Here is a 22,785-nt window from a genome sequence, read left to right on the forward strand (position 1 = left end):
CCAGCCTCCGGCTGGATGCGGAACTCACGCTCGGCTCGTACAGTAGTGATGGAAAGTCTGATTCTTTTCGCCGAATCGGTTCTTTCGAACAGTTCGATTCACTGAACCAGTTCTTTTTCTTTTCGTTCGTCATTCATTATGTGTTTCTACCGAACGCAATCTGTCAGTTGTCTGTGCGTGTGTGTGTTGTTATCAATAAGCGTGCTTTGTGTAATCTCATTTAATTTGTTGCATAATTCAGCGAAAAGTCATAAAGAACCCAGTGATCATTAATTTTTTATTTATTTATAACGGCTATTTAAGTTATTAAGTTTAAAATAAACCAACTGTTTGCTCCAAATGCTCTTTCTAGCGATTCCCCTTTTCGTTACAAAACACACACGTAAGATCTTTCTGTTCAGTGAGTCAGTGAGTCGGGAACCGCTCGATTCAGTCCGACCGGTGTATAAATGGTTGAGAACTGGTTCAACTGATTCATTGAAAAGAACCGGTTCAAACGAAACGGAACTCGCTCGGTGCGTACAGTAGTCATGGGAAGTCCGAATCTTTTTGCCGAATCGGTTCTTTTGAACACTTCGTTTCAATTAACCGGTTCGTTTCGTTAGCAGTTTATTTTTCTACCAAACGCAATCTGTCAGGTTTATGTGTGTAATTATTAATAACGTGCTTATTGTAATCTAATTTAATTCTGCGAAAAGTCATAACCCAGTAATAATAAAGTTTTCTTTTATGTATAATGGCTATTCTAACTTTTCGCTCCAAATGTTCCTAGCTAGCAATTCAAGCAGCAAAAACCCTTTTCATTACTAATCAGCAGTGTTGGGAAAAGTCACTTTTTAAAAAGTAATACATTACACTGTAAAAAAAAAAAAAAGAGAGAGAAACTAATAACCTTACTTAGTTACTTTTTATGAAAAGTAATGCGTCACGTTACTTTTGCGTTACTTTAAAAATCTGGACCGGGCTTGCTTGTTTTTTAATATAAAAAGGTTTATTTTCGGCAAACGTAAAACCCTTTTCACACCAAAAGTAAATTCACGTCTGTACAGTAGAAAGAAGAAGAAAGTTCAACTTTTTAAAACTTTTTGATTGTTTTTTGCTTATTAGTATACTTGAATTGGAGCATCAACGGTCAGCAGCAACAAATACATAAGGGATATTTGTATAATTTAACATATTTAATTATTGCAATTTAGTTGAATTTCACTGTTTTTATTCATTTTGAGGAGTGCGTGAGAAATGCATGCTCAGATTTATTCTAAAACTAAAGTAACATTTTGCTCCCCATTTCTCTCAGCATGGGGACAGGAGAGCTTTCAATCAATAAATAGGAAAAAAGTAATATTAACTCTTACTGATTAATGCCTTACCCCGATTCCCGAACACTGCTAATCAGACACGACCGAAAGAGTCGGAGCCCTCTGTTCAGTGAGCCGCTTGATTCAGACCTATCTGTATAAACAGTTGAGAACCGGTTCAACTGATTCACTGAAAAGAACCGACTCAAACGAACTATTCCATCACGAATCGGACGTCGCTACCGTACAGTCTGTTTGCAAGCAGAGAGAGGGAGAGAGGAGGAGGACGAGCAGCGCTTATCTACAGGCATAATCATCACTGCATAATCATCACTGCATCACTGACTGACCCGCTACCACAGAACACGGACGTGCGATGTCGCGTCGTGCCACTGTCACATCATGTGTTCGTCATCGTCTATAACGACGAACGTGTTTTGAGACGCTGTTTCGCCGCAGCAGGGCCACAGATACACGGCTAAAGCGAGTAACAGTTAGCAGTGGCGTTAGCTCCTGGAGGTCAGTATCTCTTTTACTCTCGTTCTCCACCTAACATTATGTCTTATAACTAATATGTGGTGCTTATATGACGGTTTGCTCTGAAGTAGTGGTGCAGTCATCGGATGGATGAAGGTGTTTACGTTGTAGCGGTGTGGAAATGTACGCAGCTGGTTGTATAAGCAGCTTTGACAGCTAGCTCAGTGCTGCTATTTGATCCTGTTAGTTGCTGCTAGCAGCTTAATCATTATTTTTTCACTGTATAAATGTGTGTTACGCTGGATATCTGCTTATAATATATGATCAAAGACTTTGAAATGTCAGGAGCGCCTAATAACAAAGCAGAGCTCTCGTCATTAATTGATGTCCTCATACTCAGTGCATTTGATGAGGCTTAAGGTTATAAACAGCAGTTTTAACAGAACACCAGTTTTCAAAAATGACCAGATGCACTCCTTTATTTGATTGTTGTAAGGTCCTCTACAGATGCCCATCTGTCCATTCCCCAGAGGTCATAAGGACACTCTCCAGAGGGGGTTGAATGTAGTGCTGTAGACATGTCATCATGTTGTCAAGATGATTATGATGATGATGAGAATGATGTGACACTGGAAACGCTTGGCTATATCATGCAGTGTCACCTCTCTGAATTAGCTTGTAAACCTTTTTGCTTTTGAGGGAACCTTGAAATAGCTGCGACATCAAGATGACTTGGGTGGTGTTGTTTCTCTCTTGGGTGAAACGTGAGACTCTCGTTGCCTTTGTTAGTTCAGCCTGTTTCCTGTCACTGTTTGCGAAGTATCCTTTTTATTCAGTAGTTCATGGAAGAATCTATTCAGCTGAGCTTATAGAATCATTAATATATTATGAGTGCTACTTTAGGTGTAGTATAAGTGTAATTCAGTTTATTGGCTGATAGTATGTGTCGTGATATGGTTCATAACTGCAAGTGTCTGTTAAATGTCAAATAATCTGTTCAAAACCAAGTACAGGATTAGATCTGGATCAGGACTAAAGGCGTAATTATATTCACAGCAATATGCTTTCATCTGTTTTATATTAAATAGTCAGATGGGGTTAAGTAGTGTAAGTGTCTGGATAAATGAATCCTGGCATTTGTCTTTGTTTATTGATAATGACAGATGGAATCTGTGAATGAGTGATTCTCAGTTTCTGTTGTAAGTGGAGAGTTTATACTGCATTATGAATGAGGTTGATGGGTTAAATTATTGGCTAATTTACTCACCCTCAAGGCATCCTAGGTGTATATGACTTTCTTCTTTCAGTTGAATCCAGTCGGAGTTATAATAAAACCTGTCCTTGTTTTTCCAAGCTTTATAATGGCAGTGGGTGGGTGTTTCTGTTCAACAGTCCAAAAGAAGTCCAATAAAGCACATCCATCCATAATAAAAAGTGCTCCACACTGCTTTGGGGGTTTAATGAAGGCCTCCTATAGCGAATCGATGCATTTTTGTAAGAAAATATCCATATTTAAAACATAATAATCATTTTTTTTCTAGTTTGTGCTAATTATCATGTGCAAGCCTGTCTTGGCAGATGACGTAGGACGTATGGATTTCGCTGATTTCGCAAAAACCAGCGTTTGTTTACAGGAGCAAAGGAGCAAAGTTACCTTACTTTAGCAAAGGAAAACTAGTCTCCCCTTGGCTTGTATCAAATTCCTCCAACATTCTTCTTTACTAATCCTCGTTTTGAACTTTTAATTTGTGACCGGTGTTTTGTTTTGCTCTCTCCACTGCGCTTCGGTGTTCGTCACTTCTGAGCGGTGCATGTGCAATGCATACATCCCACGTCATCTGCCCGGAACGGCTTCCATGTATGACAGTTAGTGCAACCTAGAGAAAAGTGATTATTATTTTTCTTACAAAAACACATTGATTCGCTACAGGAGGCCTTCATTCACTCCCTGAAGCTGCGTGAAGCACTTTTTATTATAGATGGCTGCACTTTTATTGAACTTCTTTTGGACTGTTGAACAGAAACAGCTGCCCACTGTCATTATAAAGTAAGAAAGTTTGTAAGAACAAGGACAATTTTTAATATAACTCAAGATTGAATTATACTGAAAAAAGAAAGTCATATACACCTAAGATGCCTTAAGGGTGAGTAAATTATAGGCTAATTTTTATTTTTAGGTTAACTTTTATGTTTCAGAAATGAACTTAAAATAATACATGTTATTTTCTGATTATTTTCTACCAGGAATTGATTTTCAGGGGGTGTTTATTCATTCATTTATTTATTTACACAAGCTGTATGTTACTTTTTATGTATTTAAAAAAAAAAATGTCTGCATTTGAATAATCAGAATAATTCATATAGAATTTTTAAAAAATAATTCAGATTTTTACAACTGGCGAATTTGGGAGAGGAAACCAGTGAATGAAACTGCAAATGCAAATTAAAAAAACGGCCTTACTGAAAGACTGAAATATTATTATTTTATATCTGACTTTTTGTAAACCCACCTTCCTTTTTTAAAGAGATACAGTGCCTTGCGAAATTATTCATACCCCTTCATTTTTTTCACATTTTGTTATGTTGCTGCCTTATGTTAACTACTTTAAATTACTTTTTTCCCACATCAATCTACACTCCCTACTCCATAACGGCAAAGCAAAAAATAGGTTTTTAACATTTGTGCAAATTTATTAAAAATAAAAAACTGAAAAGATCCCTTTGCATAAGTACTCATTTCTGGGACACAAATTTGCACAAATGTTAAAAACCTATTTTTTGCTTTGCCATTATGGAGTAGGAAGTGTAGATTGATGTGGGGAGAAAAGTAATTTAAAGTAGTTTAACATAAGGCAACAACATTCACAAAATGTGAAAAAAATAAAGGGGTATGAATAATTTCGCACGGGACTGTAGTTCACCCAAAAATGAAAGTTCTCTCATGAATTACTCACCCTCATGTCAATCCAAACCCCGAAGACCTTTGTTCATCTTTGAATGCAAATTAAGATATTTAAAAAAAAATCCAAGAGCTTTTTGATTCTGCATAGACAGCAACGCAACTACGAAATTCAATGCTCAAAAAGGTAGTAAGAACATCGTTAAAATAGTCCATGTGACGTTTTGTAATAACCATAATTTTACGAAGTTATGAGAATACTTTTTGTGCGCAAAGAAAACAAAAATAACATCTTTTCTTCCATGTCAGTCTTTGACGCACGTTATTTTTCATTAAGCTGTTTTTTTCTTTGCACAAAAAATATAGCTTCATAATTATGGGTGAACCACTGATGCTACATGGACTATTTTAACAATGTCCTTACTACCTTTCTAAATCTTGAACGTGGTAGTTGTGTTGCTGTCTATGCAGGGTTAGAAAGCGCTTGGATTTCATCAAAAATATCTTAATTTGTGTTCTAAAGATGAAGAAAAGTCTTACAGGTTTGGAACAACATGATGGTGATGGGTGAACTGTCCCTTTAAGTCACTATTTTGATGGCTTATATGTTGTAGGTGACATCCTTTCATAAGAGCAGCAACGGAAGTGACTACATAACGGTCTCACTAGCATAGCTATATTTATGTTTGTTAGTTGGAACAATATTAAATTAAACCTGCCAGCTCATCCTTTAGCTCACTATGTGCTCCCAGTGGTGTCGTGTGAATGGCGCTGTGACTCTGTGCGTGCGTAAGCGTGGAGTGGGCAGACTGAAGTGTCTGTTGCTTTGATCTGATTTGGCCACTGGGGAAACGCTGGGTCCTCAATTGATTGAAATGGCCTCTCCTCTCCACACTTAATTCTGATTGATGTTTATGTCCTCTCTTAAACATTTCATCTGTCACTGTGTTAGGTTTCTCTCCTTGACAGAGAGTAGTTTAAATGTACATGAGTTGCAGTGAAGCTCATTTTAGAGATTAGAATGCATTTGCAGAGTCATTTCTCCTCCTTGGGTGTGGTTCTGCTCTATATCCTCAGAGAGAAAAGATGGAGATCTTTATCAGCAGGTTTTTGTACTGAACTCGCTGAACAGTATAGTGGGATTTGACTATTCCTATAAGTATTCAGTAGCAAGTGCCTGTGAGAAATCCATCTTGCAGGGTGGTTTTAGTTATAGATTTAAGAGAAAACCTGATAGCTGTATAATTTGTTGATCTATTATTGATTGGCTGGTCTGATAGCACTGCCAGAAAAGGCTTATTTTATCTCGAGCACAGCAGTAGCTTGAGGGGTGTGCTGTGAGCATGTGTGCTGCCAACGGGTGGGATGGCTTTTGGCAATCTGCCTCTCTTCTACCACATGAACAAGTCTGAGTAATGCATCGCCACTGGCTTTCACAGTTTACACTGTATTTCACCACAACTGGATGTGAAATTACAGTCAGATAGTACATCTCTTTTTAAATTGTGCAAACTCATTACTAGGCATGACCATGCTTTTGCAGCTCCATGTCAAAATAAACGCAGGAGAAAAATCAGGGGTACAAATCTGTAAATTTAAGCCATTTGTGTTCTCCAATTTTAGACATTTTCACACATACTGTGTGTACACTGTATTTCCTTTTGTAACAACAATACATTATGAAATGGTTTGATGATTTTTGATGAGTTTTCATCTAATTTTTATGGGCCATTCTACAGAATTGGTGCAAACTGCTGTCCCACAACCAAAAATCACATTTAAAAAGCATTTAAGTATTCAAATTTTAGATGTTTACGAAGATCCTTCTATTATCTATTGAAACCCACAATAACATTTAAAATGTCATTAAGATTAATATATATTTAAGCAATAAGGTACGAGAGGCCGTGCTGTATCGTGAATAAATCACGGCTGAAGGGCGTTGTTAGGCACGACGCGAAGCGGAGCAACCCCTTCAGCCGTGATTTATTCACGATACAGCACGGCCTCAAGTACCTTATTGCTTTTATAAAACGGTTACCACACAATAAAAATATTAATATCAAAAATATATATTAATTTATATGTAAATTAGGTTGTACGTTTTCATAAAGTAAAATCATTAACTGCCTTCCGCTGTAAAAAGTAGTCCCTAACTGCTGCAGCTGTGTTTACGTTGCTAAGGGTGGTTGCTAAGGAGGTTCAATGATACACAAAACCGTTGAGTGAAGCGGTCATAGCAGTGCCGTATCATGAATACGACACAGCTGCTGACCAATCAGAATTGAGGAATGGAACTAACCGTTTTATAAATAATCATTATTTATTGGGTGCTTTCAATTGGGAGGTTGCTGTCCCGAACCCTAACCCCTAAATTTCAATTTATGAAATGATTTTGAAATATTTTTTGCATTTTATTCCATTGTTGTTTTTAAAAATAATATATTTTTGATTAAAAAAAAAATATTTTTTCTTTGTAAATTATGAAACAATAGGCCTATGTAAAAAAAAATGTCCCACATTTTCATATCACTACATATCACTACATACAACGTTGTTTTAGACCGTTGGCTGAGACTAATTTTGACTACACCCCTACATTTATGATCTTTAGACCAGTTCGGTGGAATGGTTCTTTAGACTGTATTTTATTTTAGCTTTATTTCAATTAACAAATTTAACAAAGCATTTTTATAGTTTTATTTTTTTGTTTAGATTTTTATGCATATCACAGGATGTGTTAATTGAATTAAGCCTATAATGTATAATGCTTCATAATAGTTTATATTGCAAAATATTGTGTTAATAAATCGGTTTATTATGCATTTTCCGTTTTTGTGGGTGAGAAATAGTCCTTAACTGTGCTCTCAGTGATGATGCTCACAAAGGTAGTGTGAATAAGTGCACCAAAATAAATACATGCTGCTTATGTGTCACAGATAGATGTGTGAAACAGGCCTTATATACATTTTTTTTACATTGTGTGTTTAGATTTTGTATTAGCCTTTGTGTACCTTGTAGTCAGTAAGATGACTGTTGACCATCAGATCAAGATAATCTGTTTGAAACACTGCTGCAAACCAGCTGTGAAAACCAGGGGTGCGAAACTTTAAGAGTCTTAAGAATTTCAAAAAGCCTCAGGGGGATGTTAAGTTAACTTTACTGAACCCTGTGATATAACCTGCGGTTCATAGGAGGATTGTTGAAACGTGGAAGCATTTGATGCTTAGTTTCTTAGAAAAGAGCATCCTCAAAGATCAAAGTAAAATGTCATGTTTAGATTTAGACTCTTCAGAGTTCATCTGCAGATCACAAACTGTATAACTTAGCTTTATCCTGAGAGTTCTGTCGCTCTTAATGCTTGGTTGCAGTATACATTTCATTATGCTGCTGCTGTATGTGTGTTTAAATGAAAAAGTATTTGTCTTCTAGGTGGAGGAATAGTCTTTTATTTGCTTTATTGTCTTGAAGCACATGAAGAACAAGTCTTGAAGAATATTTAGCTCTTGTAAAGATAAGACCTGCAGCAGTAGCTCAGCTTTTTACTTTTTTCTACATTATAGTCAGAATGTGACAGATATTCATTAACTAACATAAGTAAAAACTTCTCAAGCTCATCGAAGACACAAAAACAGTCAATAAATTAAACAAAAAAAAAAGCACTTTAGACTATATTGTATAAATCAAATTCATTTATTGTAGGGATGCACCGAAATGAAAATTCTTGGCCGAAACCGAAAACCAAAAAAGAGGAAACCAAGGCCGAAAACCGAAACGTCGAAAGAATTATGCCAATTATTAGTACCATTGCGTTTATGGCTTTGACTGTGTACTAATCTTACTAAAATCAAGGCATTGCAATTGCATAAATTAATATTAAAGTTTCAAAGAATAAATCAAGGATATTAATTTAAACAATTATTATCAATCAAGTATTATATTACTTAAATAACATATACGTATATTTTACTGCCCTTGTTTAAATTGTTTACATTTTTATAACACATTATCTTGTGGATCCATCAGTTCACATTTACAACTCTACATGTTTCTCTTCCAGCAGGAGGCGCTATCAGACTGGTACACAAAGCAGCGCAGCAAATGACTTTGAAACATGCAGCGCTCATATTTATTCAATGGATAGCCTTTTGAAGTTTCATCGCAATTCTTGTCTTTCACTCCCCACATTTAAGACCACCTGAAATCATAATTAGGACTTTCTTAACCCCTAATAACACTGCAGTCATCAATGAAAATTAAGAGCTTTAAGACTTTCAAAAACAAACCTTAACACAAAAGACGTCTGTTTATTTTTTTCCCACCATGTTCGGGGCACAAGAAAATTATTAGGGAACTAAATTAATATCAGCATATGAAGTATAATTGTCTCTCATTGTCTCTGAGAGAATGCACGTTAGATGCTGAAAGCACTGTCAGCTTTTACTTTCACTTTAACATATTGTGCAGTTTTCCCGTTGCTTGTGTGATATCCATTGGCTCACCAACATGGTTTAAAGCATAAATATTTATAAAAATACAGTATATAGCAAAGACATATCTTTAAAATATTGCGACCTAACACCAACGTAAAGCCATTGTTTTTCACTCACTGAAAGCTACATCTGTCTCGATCTCTGCTCTCATCACTGGCTACACGCACGACAGCAGACACACCCCCTCTTGAAATTTCGGCATTACAAGTTTCGCAAATCGCTATCCGTGGGTCTTTCTCACAGATATACTGAAATACGTCCACACCGGAGACGTGTTGCTTCAGACAAGCACGTGCAGGCTGCGGTTTCTGTTTGCGTCAACATACTGTTTCGGCCATGTTGTTTCGGTGATAAAAGTCTTTTTCGGTGGCCGAATATTCGGTGCATCCCTAATTTATTGCATTTATTTATTTTTATTAAAGATACAGAAGTAATTTAGTCAAGAGCAGTGAGAGATTTTCTCTTTGTTTTTTGTTTAACACAGGACACAAACAACAGCAGGTAGATTAGGTTGCTGTCACTTTAAGACCTTGTGCATGGATCCAATATATTGCGACATGTCTAATTGACTCCCAGCTATTTACACTCACTTAAATTTATGTCAATACTTACCAAGACAGTCATTTTTAAAATATTTACAGTGCCCTCCATTAATCATGGCACCCTTGGTAAATATGAGCAAAGGTCGTTGTGAAAATAAATCTGCATTGTTTATCCTTTTGATCTTTCATTCAAAAAAATTCAAAATTCTAACCTTTCACTGAAGTTAAACAATTGAAAGTGGTGGGGGATCTCACTGTGTAATAAATGTTTTTCCTCTAGTTCACGTTCACAATTATTGGCACCCAAGTATTGCAACGTCCTTTTCCCAAAATAACAGCTCTGAGTTTTCTCCTACAATGTCTGATGAGTTTGGAGAACACCTGACAAGAGATCAGAGACCATTCCTTCATACAGAATCTCTCCAGACCCTTCAGATTTACGGTTCTTCTCTTCAGTTCACCCACTCATTTTCTATAGGGTTCAGGTTAGGGAACTGGGATGGCCATGGCAGAAGCTTCATTCTGTGCTTGGTGACACATTTTTGAATCATTGTCCTGATGGAAGATCCAACCACGGCCCGTTATAAGATTTCTAACAAAGGCAGTCAGGTCTGTTGATATGTGATAGAATCCATGATGCCATGTATCTGAACAAGATGTCCTGGACCTCTGGCAGAAAAACAGGGCCACAACATAAAAAAATCCAGCATCGTGTTGATCAGTGGGCATGAGATACTTTGTGTCCCTGTTTGCACAAAGCCCATCTGGTGGGTTTGCTTCCAAAATGGCTTGTTTTTGCCAAAAAGGGTCTGTTTGATTATTCTTTTTAGGCTTTTTGACCCAGAGGCTTAACTAATCTCTGCAATTCTCCAGCTGTGATCCTTGGAAAGCCACTCAAACTCACCTCCTCAGCGTGCATTAAGATGATATATGTACGCGTCCTCCTCCAGGCAGATTTGTAACGTCGTCATTAGTTGATGGAAACGTCTTAATTATTGCGCTGATGGTGGAAATGGGAATTTTTAATGCTTTAGCTATTTTCTTACAGCCACTTTCTGTTTTGTGAATCTCAACAATCTTGTTGTACACATCAGAACTAGATTCTTTGGTTTTACTTCTTATGATGGATGATTAAGGGAATTTGGACTTTGTGCTCCTAATATTTATAATCCTGCGGAACAGGATGTCATGGCTTTATTTAATTCTTGAATTTAATTTTCCAAGTCACCCTGGTGTGCTCAAAATGTGTAAATCTGAATGGGAATATACTTCAGAGATATTGTACTCATAAGAATTTCTAGGGGTGCCAATATTTCTGGAACAGAAAGTCATGGCAGGACAATTTAATTCTCCTACCCTGCTTCTCCTACACCAGGGTGACTACCCTGGGGAAAAAACAGCTAAAACCAGCCTAGGCTGGTTGACTGGTTTTAGCTGGTCAACCAGCCTGGTTTTAGCTGGTCATAGCTGGTCAGCAGGCTGGTTTTAGAGGGATTTTTGACCACTTTTTTCAGCCGGGCCAGGCTGGGAGACCAGCTTAAACCAGCTACTTCCACCTTAAACCAGCTAAGACCAGCCGACAAGCCTAGGCTGGTTTTAGCTGTTTTTTCCCCCAGGGTAGTCACCCTGGTGTGCTAGAAATGTGTAAATACGAAAGGGAATATACTTCAGAGATATTGTACTAATAAGAATTTCTAGGGGTGCCAATATTTCTGGAACAGGAAGTCAGGGCTGGACAATTTCACACTGCCCTGCTAAAAATCCAGCTAAAACCAGCCTAGGCTTTTCTGTTTTTAGCTGGTTTAAGATGGAAGTAGCTGGTTTTAGCTGGTCTCCCAGGCTGGTCAGGCTGGTTTTAGCTGGTGGTTTCCAAAATCCCTCTAAAACCAGCTTGCTGCCCTGCTGAAAAATCCAGCTAAAACCAGCCTAGACTGGTTGGCTGGTCTTAGCTGGTTTAAGCTGGAAGTAGCTGGTTTTAGCTGGTCTGGGAAAGTGGTCAAAACCCCTCTAAAACCAGCCTGCTGACCAGCTATGACCAGCTAAAACCAGCCCAGGCTGGTTTTAGCTGGATTTTTCAGCAGGGTGGTGTGCTAAAAATTTGTAAATATGAATGGGAATATTCTTCAGAGATATTGTACTCATAAGAATTTCTAGGAGTGCCAATATTTGTGGCCAACATGCAATGGAGAAAAACATTGATTTCATGATGTGAGTTTCCCCCCAGTTTCGATTTGTTTATTTTGATGAAAGCTTCTAATTTTAATTTTTTTAAATGAAAGATTAAAAAAACAATGTAGATTTATTTTCACAGCAGCTTTTGCTTAAGGATGCCAATATTAGTGGAGGGAACCATATGTGAGTTTTGGCCACCATCGCCCACCTCTTTGCAGAGTTAGATACATGCAAGTTTTCATTTGGGTTCATTAGGTTAGTTGTTTATAACCTATTACATTCTAAATCTTTTAATCTCTGTTAATATGTAGATTTATATCTGTTTTGAAATATTTTGTTTGTGTGCTTAGCAAGACACACGGCTCTAAATCCTTAAAAACAGTCAGAAGTAGCATCCATCCAAAATAATGTTCTCACTGACTGATCCAGGAGGAAAAACACGCTCTGTGTTTGACGTCCTCTTTCATTTCCTCACACTGATCAAATTTGATTATTTTCAGTTGTTTCCTGGTTGTTCAGGTATGGTTTTAACATCTTACTCTGTGATCTCTGTAGTCTGCAGTTTAGTTGTGTTTTGATTATTTAAGACAATTTTCAGCTCCGTCTCTGTAGAATGAATGAAAAGCCCTAAACTTCAGTCAGATCCTTTATAAACGATGACTAGTTTTCTATGAATGCACTACTGTGGAGTACTGAATGCAATTGCTGATTTATGATTAGCTAAGGCATTTGTTTGTTCATTTCTCTGGATGGAAAGAAGCAATTAGCCTTGCTCATTTTCGTTTTGCTCATGCTCATTTTATTGGCCAAGGGCTGTTCATTGTCTTTCTGTGTGTATGGTGATTGGGACAGTGTATTGTCTGTTTAAAATAGCCGTCACAGCTGTGCTCATGAAAAGAGGCAGCATTGGTTTCCACGGCGACCGTGTGGAATCTCATTACCCGAGGCTGATTGTAGAGCCATGAGGCAGACACTATGATTGACAGGCTACGAGATCATGTCACGTTTCCCATAGACACATAAACGCATATGTTCTCTGGAGATGATGAGGTCTGGGATTTGTTCCACGCTACCTAATTAACCAGGTAGTTAAGTAAAATAGAGGGCACATAAAGTGTGTCATAATTTTTTTTTTAGCTGTGTATTATTGGCTTTGGATTAAATATGTTCCCTGAGATGCCAGGAAAGTTATAACAAGCTAAAGGAAATATGTTTCTTTGGCGTGTGGACCTGTGTGGATGTATGATTAACATGTTCATTTCACATGCTTCAAATCATTACCTTATTGACATTTTGGAAGTTGTACCTGATAACCAAATGTGTGAATGTGAGCAGAAAACCATCATAAAGCTAAATTTTTCATCTGAAAGCTGAATAAAATAGGCTTTCCATTGATGTATGGTTTGTTAGGATAGGACAATATTTGGCTAAGATAAATCTATTTGAGAATCTAGAATCTGAGAGTGCAAAAAAAAATCTAAATATTAAGAAAACCATCTTTAAAAGTTGTCCAAATGAAGTTTTTTTTTGCAAAGAAACTAATCAAAAATTAAATTTACAAAATATCTTCAGGAACAAGATCTTTACATAATATCCTAATTTTGGCATAAAAAAATTATCATTTTGACTATTTTTGGCTATTGCTACAAATATACCCGTGCTACTTAAGATTGGATTCGTGGTTCAGGGCCACAAATGGTAAACCCTTATTCACCTAATGTATATACATTTTCTTAAAAATTAAAAAAGAGCCATTGATATGTTAATTTGTTTAGGAAATTAGTTTATTTGTTAATTTGTTTGTTTTAGTTGTTTATAGAAATCCATTTAATTTTTTTTCTGTTTTACTTTTTCTGGATACTCTTTTTTTATTTTAGACTGTTTTAATGGTTAAATTAAAAAAATACATATAAAAATTTAAATACTGACCTACTTTTAATTTATCCAAAATTTGGCAAATTCTGTGACATTTTGCATTAAACAGTAAATTCCATTTTGTGACTGGATTCTGCAATTCCGTTCGTGTTTTCTACATTGCAGAAATCGTAGCAGTATGTATTATATGTCCCAGTACAAATTACAGTGAAGTGGTTGTCATTGGCTTTTCCAGCCAGGCTTGTAATTTTGTTGTCTTGTTAGATTAGTAAAAAGATTTAAGTCACATTGACCTGCAAAAAATTACTCTAAATGTCTAAATGAGTTTCTGAGAAGTGAAACAGAAGAATTTTGCTGTTAGAAATGTAATTGAGTAAGAGTATTCAGGTTCAGTATTCCACTGGTAAAGTACAAATGTCCCGAAATAAATGAAGTATAATTACTTGTGTACTTTACACCCATGCTCCAATTTAAATATCTGTTTTTAGGCATTCCATAGCTACTGGAAGCCTCCGCTCCAAGTGCAAGTGATTCATGTTGGGTCAGATGTGAGAGCTGTGATTTAAGAAAAGAACAGCATGGAGGTCCCGGTGTCAAATGAGCCGGGTGATGCTTAGAGGAAGAAACAGAGGCGTTATTGATGTCTTAGTCACAAACCATCTATCTTCTCACCTCCCTTCCACCACCTCTTCCTCTTCCTCCCTGAGCTGTTGAGAGTGACGGAGGAAGAGCAGAAAGTGCCACTCCAGCAGAAGGAAGAGGCTACTAATCACAGCGTGAATGCTTCGGCTCCTCTCACACCAGAGATTAATACGTCTTTTGGACAAGGCCAAACTTGCTGACTGGACTAGTCATTCAAAAGCAGTTTGAGTCAAGGTTCAAGATAAATATGTTTCTGTTCTTTCCAGAATTAAAATGTTCCAGAGGAACTGGCTGAGGGTAACAGCAGCATTTTCCTTCAAGTCTTGAGGAATGTTCATTTAATTCTTATTAGGTTTGACATGATTATGTATACTGCAGTCAAAACCTATTAGGTAGCAATCAAATAAAAGAAAAGACATTTAGGGCCATTTCAATTCCAGAAAAGCCACAATTGGAGAGGAAAATTCTGTGTGTGATTTACTAACAGTGTACATATTAAAGAACACGGACACAGCTAGATCATTTCCATAATGACCAGCGCAATCTGCCAAGAGCAGCACAAATTACCTCCTGCTTTAAGACATCCTTTTTTTGAGCGTTAAATAAATGTCAGTAAATACCAGTAAATTGACGAGCGCAAACGTTAGTAAAATGCGTTGTGTGATTTATTTGAATACTCTCTTCCCATAAATTTTGTGTCTGCTGTTCTTTAGGTAAATCCTTCAGGTCCCACAAATTATTTGGTTTTCCAGCATTTTTGTGCATTTGAACCCTTTCCAACAAGGACCGTATGATTTTGAGATCCATCTTTTCACACTGGGAACAACTTAGAGACTCATATGCAACTATTACAGAAGGTTCAAATGCTGACTGATGCTCCAAAAGTAAACCCATCCATTAAGAGCCAGGGGTGAAAACTTTTGAACAAAGTTGAGATGTGTAAATTATTCTTATTTTGCCTAAATATCATATTTTTTTCATTTATTGCTGCCCTTCAGAGGCTACAGAAGATACTTGCATGTTTCCCTGAAGACAAAATAAGTTAAATTTACCCTGATTTTCAAATTCCAAATGAAGTCCATATGAGTCCCTCAGTTGTCCTCAGTGGGAAAAGATCTCAAAATCATTCAGTCATTGTTGGAAATAGGGATGGCGAAAACTAAAAAATTTCTTGACCGACCACTGAGCCTCATTAGCCGGTTGAAACCGGTTAACCGATTAGTTTAAAATATGGTACGCTATTTGAAATAACAGCCATTTCGAGCCGCGCCTGCAATTTCGCAACTCTGTCGCATCTCTCTGCCGCTCTGCCTCCCGCACACACACACACACACACACACACTGCCACTCACGTCACTTTTTTAAAATCCCCTACAGCGCGAAACATGAGTCCCGCAAACGCGGCGCCGAAGAGCTTGTTGTATGTAATCGTAGGACAAATGGCTCCTTAGTTTCAAATGGTTTGGGTACAAGGTGATCGCTTTGAAAATAAAGGCGTTTGTCTAGGTTAGGCCCTGATCACACCGAACGCGTCTTTACGCGAGGCGCACAGCACTGCCTTGTTTGGTGACTTTTAATAAAAGAGCAGTGTGCTGCGTTTTTTTTTATGTTGCTAAGCAACGACCAAAACAGCTGTCCTGTCAGTCAAATCAAAGGATTATAGCGCGAGCCCTCTAAAATCTTTGTTTTTTTCTGTTAAGTAAACTGTCATTTTAGCAGAAACCCTAAATAATACAGCTCCGGGTTACCCACGATAGACACCAAAGGTTTCTCCTCCTTTTCTGCAGTCTCCGGACTTTTTAAACAACGGTAAACTTTCGTCACCACAACAGAAGGCCCGCCTCTCCATTCATTCGATTGGACAATGGAAAAGAACGCGAATGACGTTGGGCGTTTTTCCGCTCAGAGTTGATTTTTTTTTCAACTTCAGGCGCTCAGAGCGCTGCTGCAAAAACGCGAGGCACAGCAGGCGGCGAAAACACGAGGCGCCCGGGGCGCATAAGCAGCGCGGAGAACGCTCACTGCCAACAGAAAACCATTCAAAAGAGGCGCCTCCAACTGCAAAAACGCGTTCGGTGTGATCGCGGCCTTACAGTGCGTTCACACTACTGGCAACGCTACAACGCCACTGCTTTGGGGTGTGTCAAATTTAGGGCAGAGCATGCCTCTGAAAAACAATATTCACACCCTATTTATGTTCCATTGTCTTCTTTTAACGGCGGTTCGCAAACGAAACTGTAGCGTATAATGAAAACATGCAAAGTACATTTACTTTTGCGTGACTTTTTCGATAATATGTGATATCAGCTCAGTAATCCACCAGTTTTGGAAACACGCGTCATAGTCTTTCCTTGCCAACTTCTCACACCGATTGGTTGTCGCCGGCGTTTTGCGCTCGAAATTTGCATAAAGTTGAGGAATGCCAAACCTTTTGACGCTCTCAGCTGCTCTCAACGCTTTCTCCGCGCCGCTTCCAATCCCAAAATGCACCACGCGACCGTTTACGCCCAACTTCCATATGAATGAATTGAAAACGCTCGCTTCGCCCCGCTCGCTACGTGCCAGTGTGAACGCACCGTTAGAAGCTCATTTGAAACATTGCCACGGCTCATTTAAGAAAATGACAGCTCCGAAGAGACGCCGCTTTAGTTGAGGTAGTGCTAACCATAATAAAGAAAGATGATGATCATCATCACCTTATCGGTTACCACTGAAATGTAGATGTAATGTATTTCCAAATCTAAGCCCATCTTATGCGGAATGTTGCCTATTAGACTGCAACATGATAAAACCAATGGATAAAACAGGCACCTTCAGAATGCGTAAAAGACGCACCGGCACTTTTTTTTTTTTTAACCGACTACCGACAACTTTGACCGGTTAACGTTGATACGGTCAACCACCGGTCAAATGGTCATCGGTTAACATCCCTAGTTGGAAAGGGTTCAAATACACAACAATGCTGGAAAACCAAGAAATTTGTGGGACCTGAAGGATTTTTCTGAAGAACTGAAAAACAAAAAAATGTGGATCATTCAGGTAAAAACGCAGGATTAAGAATCAAGTGTATGTAAACTTTTGAACAGGGTAATTTTTATACATTCAACTATTTTCTCTTGTGGACTATATGTAAACCTCGTATGTAAATATCTTATTCAGGTCAGTACTAAATAAACAATAACATACATTTTGTATGATCCCTCTTATCTTAGTAAAATAATTAGCATTTCGCAGATTCTGAAAGGGGGATGTAAACTTTTGACCTCAACTGTATGTTTGTAAAAATAAAACAGCATTAACTGTGACCAGTCACAATGGAGAATATTTAGATTCATTTACAAGTCATGTTAGTTTCTTTGTCCATTTGCAGAGCTGCATGGCAGAGCATTTTTGACTCTCTCTCCCTTTTTTTTTTAATAAACTCAAAAGATATATTTAGCTGGGGTGCATGATTCTGACAAATGAACTTGAAGCTCTACTAGAGCGAGTACCAACTCAGTGTTGACCCTGATGAGAGTCTGCTGAATGCAGAAGTCCTTGTTTTGTGAGCCATATGCAGTTACATAATATTGCATAACACCATCTCAGCTCTGAAGGGTTCTGCTTTTAGGGCAAATGAGTTTTATTTAAAGGGCATTATGTTTTTTCGATTTTACCTTTCCTTTAGTGTGTAATATAGCTCTTCGTTCATGTAAACAGTCTGCAGAGTTCCAAAAAAACAAAGTCCTTGCCATTGCCAATAGGAGTTAATCTCTCTCTCAGAAAACACTTGCCTGAAACGCTTTCTATGTATTTCCTGCCTATTTTCATGACTTTGCTACATCACCCTGTTTCATATTTGCATAATTCACCTACTGGCTGCTTTGGTCCACCCTCAAAGAACAGTTTGATAAGTGATGTCGAGAATACACTAGGTTTTTTTTTCACTGCGAGAGCTAAAATCATTGTTAGGTCTGAGTTATTGTAGATATAAACTGTTTACAGCTGCTGATGAAACCTTGATAAGTAAGAAGGATTACATTTTAAGGCAGAGAGTGCCAAGAGGTGCTGCAGAAATGTAAAATATGTAAAAACTGAATTTTATTTATTTATTTACTTAAATCATGTAAATGTATTCTAGCAGATGCCAGAAATAAAATAAAAATAAAATAAGCGTAATATAGGCTCTTTAATTCTGGGCTGTGATGTAAACAAAATCACCTTAAACCATTAAACTTCTGAAGCAAAGGTGATGCAATTGTTTGTCAGATGTAGGGCGCAGGTGTCTGCCTGTGTGTTGGAAAACTCTCTGCAGTGCGGAGTATCCAGAACTTCAGATAAGCACTGACCCAGAATTGGGTCAGTACAAAAAAAAAAAAAAAAAAAAAACAGACGCTGCAGCGAGACAGAAGCAACTGCTTTTGAAATGCCGTCTGGCTTTCATTTCATAATTATTGTTCTGTTTACAGCCTTTCAAGACTGTCTTACTGTTTGTGTAGCTAACAGAGTACATTCATCCAGAAATGTCTTGCCTAAGTAAATCTTGATATACTGTAGATAATAGGGGTGGAAATCTTTCGGTACCTCACAATTCAATTCATATTGATTCTTGGGGCCAGATTTGATTAAACATTTTAGCATAACAAATTTAATGGCTGATACATCAAAGCAAATTTGTTCAGGTCTAAAAATATTTACCGTGCCTTGCAAAAGTATTCATACCCCTTCATTTTTTCACGTTTTGTTGCAGCATTGTTAAACAGCTTTAAATTGCTTTTTTTCCCACATCAATCTACATCTCATACACCATAATGACAAAGCACAAAACAGGTTTGTAACAACTTTGCAAATTTATTAGAAATAAAAAAACTGAAAAGACCCATTGCATAAGTATTCATACCCTTTTCTGGGACACTTGAAATTGAGCTCAGGAGCATTCATATTGCTTCTTGATGTTACTACACTTCGAGTGGAGTTAAACTGTGGCAAATTCATTTGAATGAGCATGATTTAGAAAGGCACGCACGTCTCAGAAAAGGTCTAACAGCTGGAAAATGCATATCAGAGCAAAAACCGAGTCCTGAGGTCAAGATAACTGCCTGTAGAGCTCAGTGACAGACTTGCGTTAAGGCAATGATCTAGGGAAGAGTTCAGAAAAAAATCTGCTGCATTGAAGGTTCACAGAAGCATGTAGTCTCCATTATCCATAATGGAAGACGATTGGAACAACTAGGACTCTAGAAAATGTCTGCCAGCCCCCATCCAAGCTGACAGAGCTTGAGAGGTGAAAAGATGAGGCAATGGCAGATATTTGCCAAATGCAGATGTGCAAAGCTTGTCACATCATACCCAAAAAGACTTGAGGCTGTAAAGGTGCTTCAACTATGTACTGAGTTAAGGGTATGAATACTTATGCAATGTACTGATTTCAGTGTTTTATTTTTCATAAATTTGTAAAATTTGCAAATCTGGTTTTTGCTTTGTCATTATTATGGTGTATGGAGTGTAAATTGATGTGGGGAAAAACTAATTTAAAGCAGTTTAACATAAAGCTGCAACAAAACAAAATGTGAAAAAAAATGAAGGGGTATGAATACTTTTGCAAGGCACTGTATGATGCATATAGGTGATTTAACAACATATAAAACCATGCAACATATAACATATTAGCCTGAATTGGTAAGCTAGCTAGTTTTTTTTTTTTTTTCAAAATGGTAGCTATGGGGCAAAGTGAGCCAAATGCTGTGAGGTACGTTGAGCCAACACTTTAACTTACCTCACCATAAAGTTAAATCTCACAAGTATAAACTGGTATTTTAATGTGCTATTACGCAACTGGTTTAGTTTATCATATACATACATATTATTTGTCGTTTATTTAATAGGGACAGTGTACAAGTGCACCAAATCCTTTTCTGAAAACCAAAAGATGCTTTTCATCCCATTATTATCAAATATATCTTAAATTTGAGCTTTCTTTCGTTTGTATTTGCATTGAGACATGCTAATGCATATGTGACCCTGGACCACAAAACCAGTCTTAAGTCGCTGGGGTATATTTGTAGCAATAGCCAAAAATACATTGTATGGGTCAAAATTATTGATTTTTAATGTCAAAAATCATTAGGAAATTAAGTAAAGATCATGTTCCATGAAGATTTTTTGTAAAATTCCTACTGTAAACCTATCAAAATGTAATTTTTGGTTAGTAATATGCATTGCAAAGAACTTAATTTGGACAACTTTAAAGGTGATTTTCTCAGTATTTTGATTTTTTTACACCCTCAGATTTCAGATTTTCAAATAGATGTATCTCGGCCAAATATTGTCGTATCCTAACAAACTATACATCAATAGAAAGCTTATTTATTGAGATATATCTCAGTTTTGTAAAATTTAACCTTATGACTGATTTTGTGGTCCAGGGTCACATATGGTCGCTAACGCATGAGAAACACAAATGGCAGATTCATGCAGTGAGGACACAGCTGGACTCCAATCCCTTTAGCTTATCAGAATGTGTGTGTGTGTGTGTGTGTGTGTTTACATTTGCTGTTGAGTCTCCTGTCAAGATGTGTTAGAGAAGACTGCTGAGGATTGGCTTGTACAGTGAGCTCTGATTGACTGTAACGATTGCTGTCTGAAGTATATTTGCAATGCAATGTGTCTATAACTGAATGCTATGCATAGTGTTACCAAGTCTGCGGTTTTGCCCGCAGAATTGGGCTACTTTAATACTGTAGCTGCGGGTTGTTTTTTTTATGTCCACGGGTAGAAGCAACCCCAATAATGTGATATTTATCCCCTGGAATGCAAATTTTACCAGGGGAACCCCACCAAAAAATGTGTATTTACTCCGAAACGCGATTGGGCTAGTTTTAAGTTCAATTGAGCTTTTATTTTTGTTGTGAAAACCTGGCAACCCTGGCTATGCATCCTTCTCAGTATTTAGTATGTTACACTTCCACTGCAAACTGAATAGCAAACTAACCCAATTTGAATGGCTTTCTATACAAAAATCACTTGTGGCACCCTTAAGCTTCACAGTAGTGCAGTTGTCTTCATTTCACTGCGAAGCACTTGCTGTGTGATGAATTATTTCTATAACATTTGCTGTTACTTTTCCACAGACTCCGTTCCTGCACACCACAGACCGCAATGATTGGACGTGGTCTGCCTCGAACAGCCAACTCCTAGTTCTCCTGCTCCTGATTGGACGACTGCCTGTCTGAGAACTGATTGTCGCTATAGTTGCCATGACTTAGAGACACTCCTGGTACAGAGATGGAGAAAAAGAAACCGTGCCCCCGCCTCCTGGACTACCTGGTGGTAGTTGGAGCCAGGTAAGAGAAATTGTTGAATGGTATGTGGGTGTGTTTGTGTGTATACGGCTCAAACATAGATTCTATAGGTGCTTTAGTACATTGTTGACAGGAGAATTGAATCACAGGTGAACTGATTGTGTGTTTTGTTTGTATGTGACCTGTGCAGGTGTATTGCAGGCGCTGGGCCTCAGGTGTACACTCACTGTCAGTTAATGTTAAACGTTGTTGTATTTTGACTAGGGCTGCACAATTAATCGTTTTTAAACCGAAATCGCGATTTGAAAGGGTGCGATTTTCAAATCGCAAGAGCTGCGATTATTTCGATTGATTATCAAATGTGGTAACAAGCATATAAGTCATTTTTGACAGGTCACTTCATGTGCATATTACGTCTTCATGCTTATATTACGTTTGATGCAGAGTTTAACCAATAGGGGGCATTTTAACACTGCATGTAGAGACATGCACTGGACTGATTTTTCAGTCCCGCCTCCGCAGAAATATGTTGATCTCGTTCAGTTCCCGCCTCGACATTCATGTTTTGTCCCGCTCCTGCCCGCATAAAAGTAACCTATATAGTTTTTTTCAGTACATCAATTGAATTTACATGAAACAGTTTTGTAACATCTCGTAATTTCACAAAACTCCAGCATAAACGCTCCTGATAAAATATTTGTTATATAGGCTAAGCATCAACATTCACAAACCACTGTTATTCTTAACAGAAGAGCAAGCATGAGCTACTGTGATCTCATAAAGCTCTAACACAATGAATATTATGCACAATGAATCTTTCACAATGTCTACACTTCGTGTGTTTTAATTCGCGAGCACGCAATATTCAGCACTGTGCAAGAATGTTTGAGCAGTGAGTGGATTCTAACTTAAACACCTCTGATGACTGCCTATCCTTGTGCTTACTAATCATAGCTGTAAGTTGTATACTAGTTGTTCTTGCTGCTTTTGTGCAATAGATGAATAACAATATTTTGCTTTTTAGATATTTCTATTTTGCGGGGGTCCTGCGAATCATTTTATTTTCCCGCGTCCCGAACAGCCGCACTCGCCCATCAAGCTTTGTCC

General features: G+C 37.7%; 1 protein-coding gene across 48 annotated transcripts in view; it reads left to right on the top strand.

Annotated features, from left to right (window-relative positions):
* Nucleotides 1-1,557: 1,557 nt before the first annotated feature.
* madd (MAP-kinase activating death domain) overlaps nt 1,558-22,785 on the top strand; it is an 80,720-nt gene continuing 59,492 nt past the window's right edge. For all 48 annotated transcript variants that reach the window (XM_073836092.1, XM_073836099.1, XM_073836093.1 and 45 more), the window contains exons 1-2: nt 1,558-1,817; nt 21,508-21,720. In XM_073836092.1, coding sequence (XP_073692193.1) covers nt 21,662-21,720 — 59 coding nt within the window. In that variant the 5' untranslated portion in view covers nt 1,558-1,817; nt 21,508-21,661. The remainder of the gene's footprint in view (nt 1,818-21,507; nt 21,721-22,785) is intronic.

This window comes from Garra rufa, chromosome 3 (assembly GCF_049309525.1).
Source record: "Garra rufa chromosome 3, GarRuf1.0, whole genome shotgun sequence".
Classification (NCBI taxonomy): Eukaryota; Metazoa; Chordata; class Actinopteri; order Cypriniformes; family Cyprinidae; genus Garra; species Garra rufa.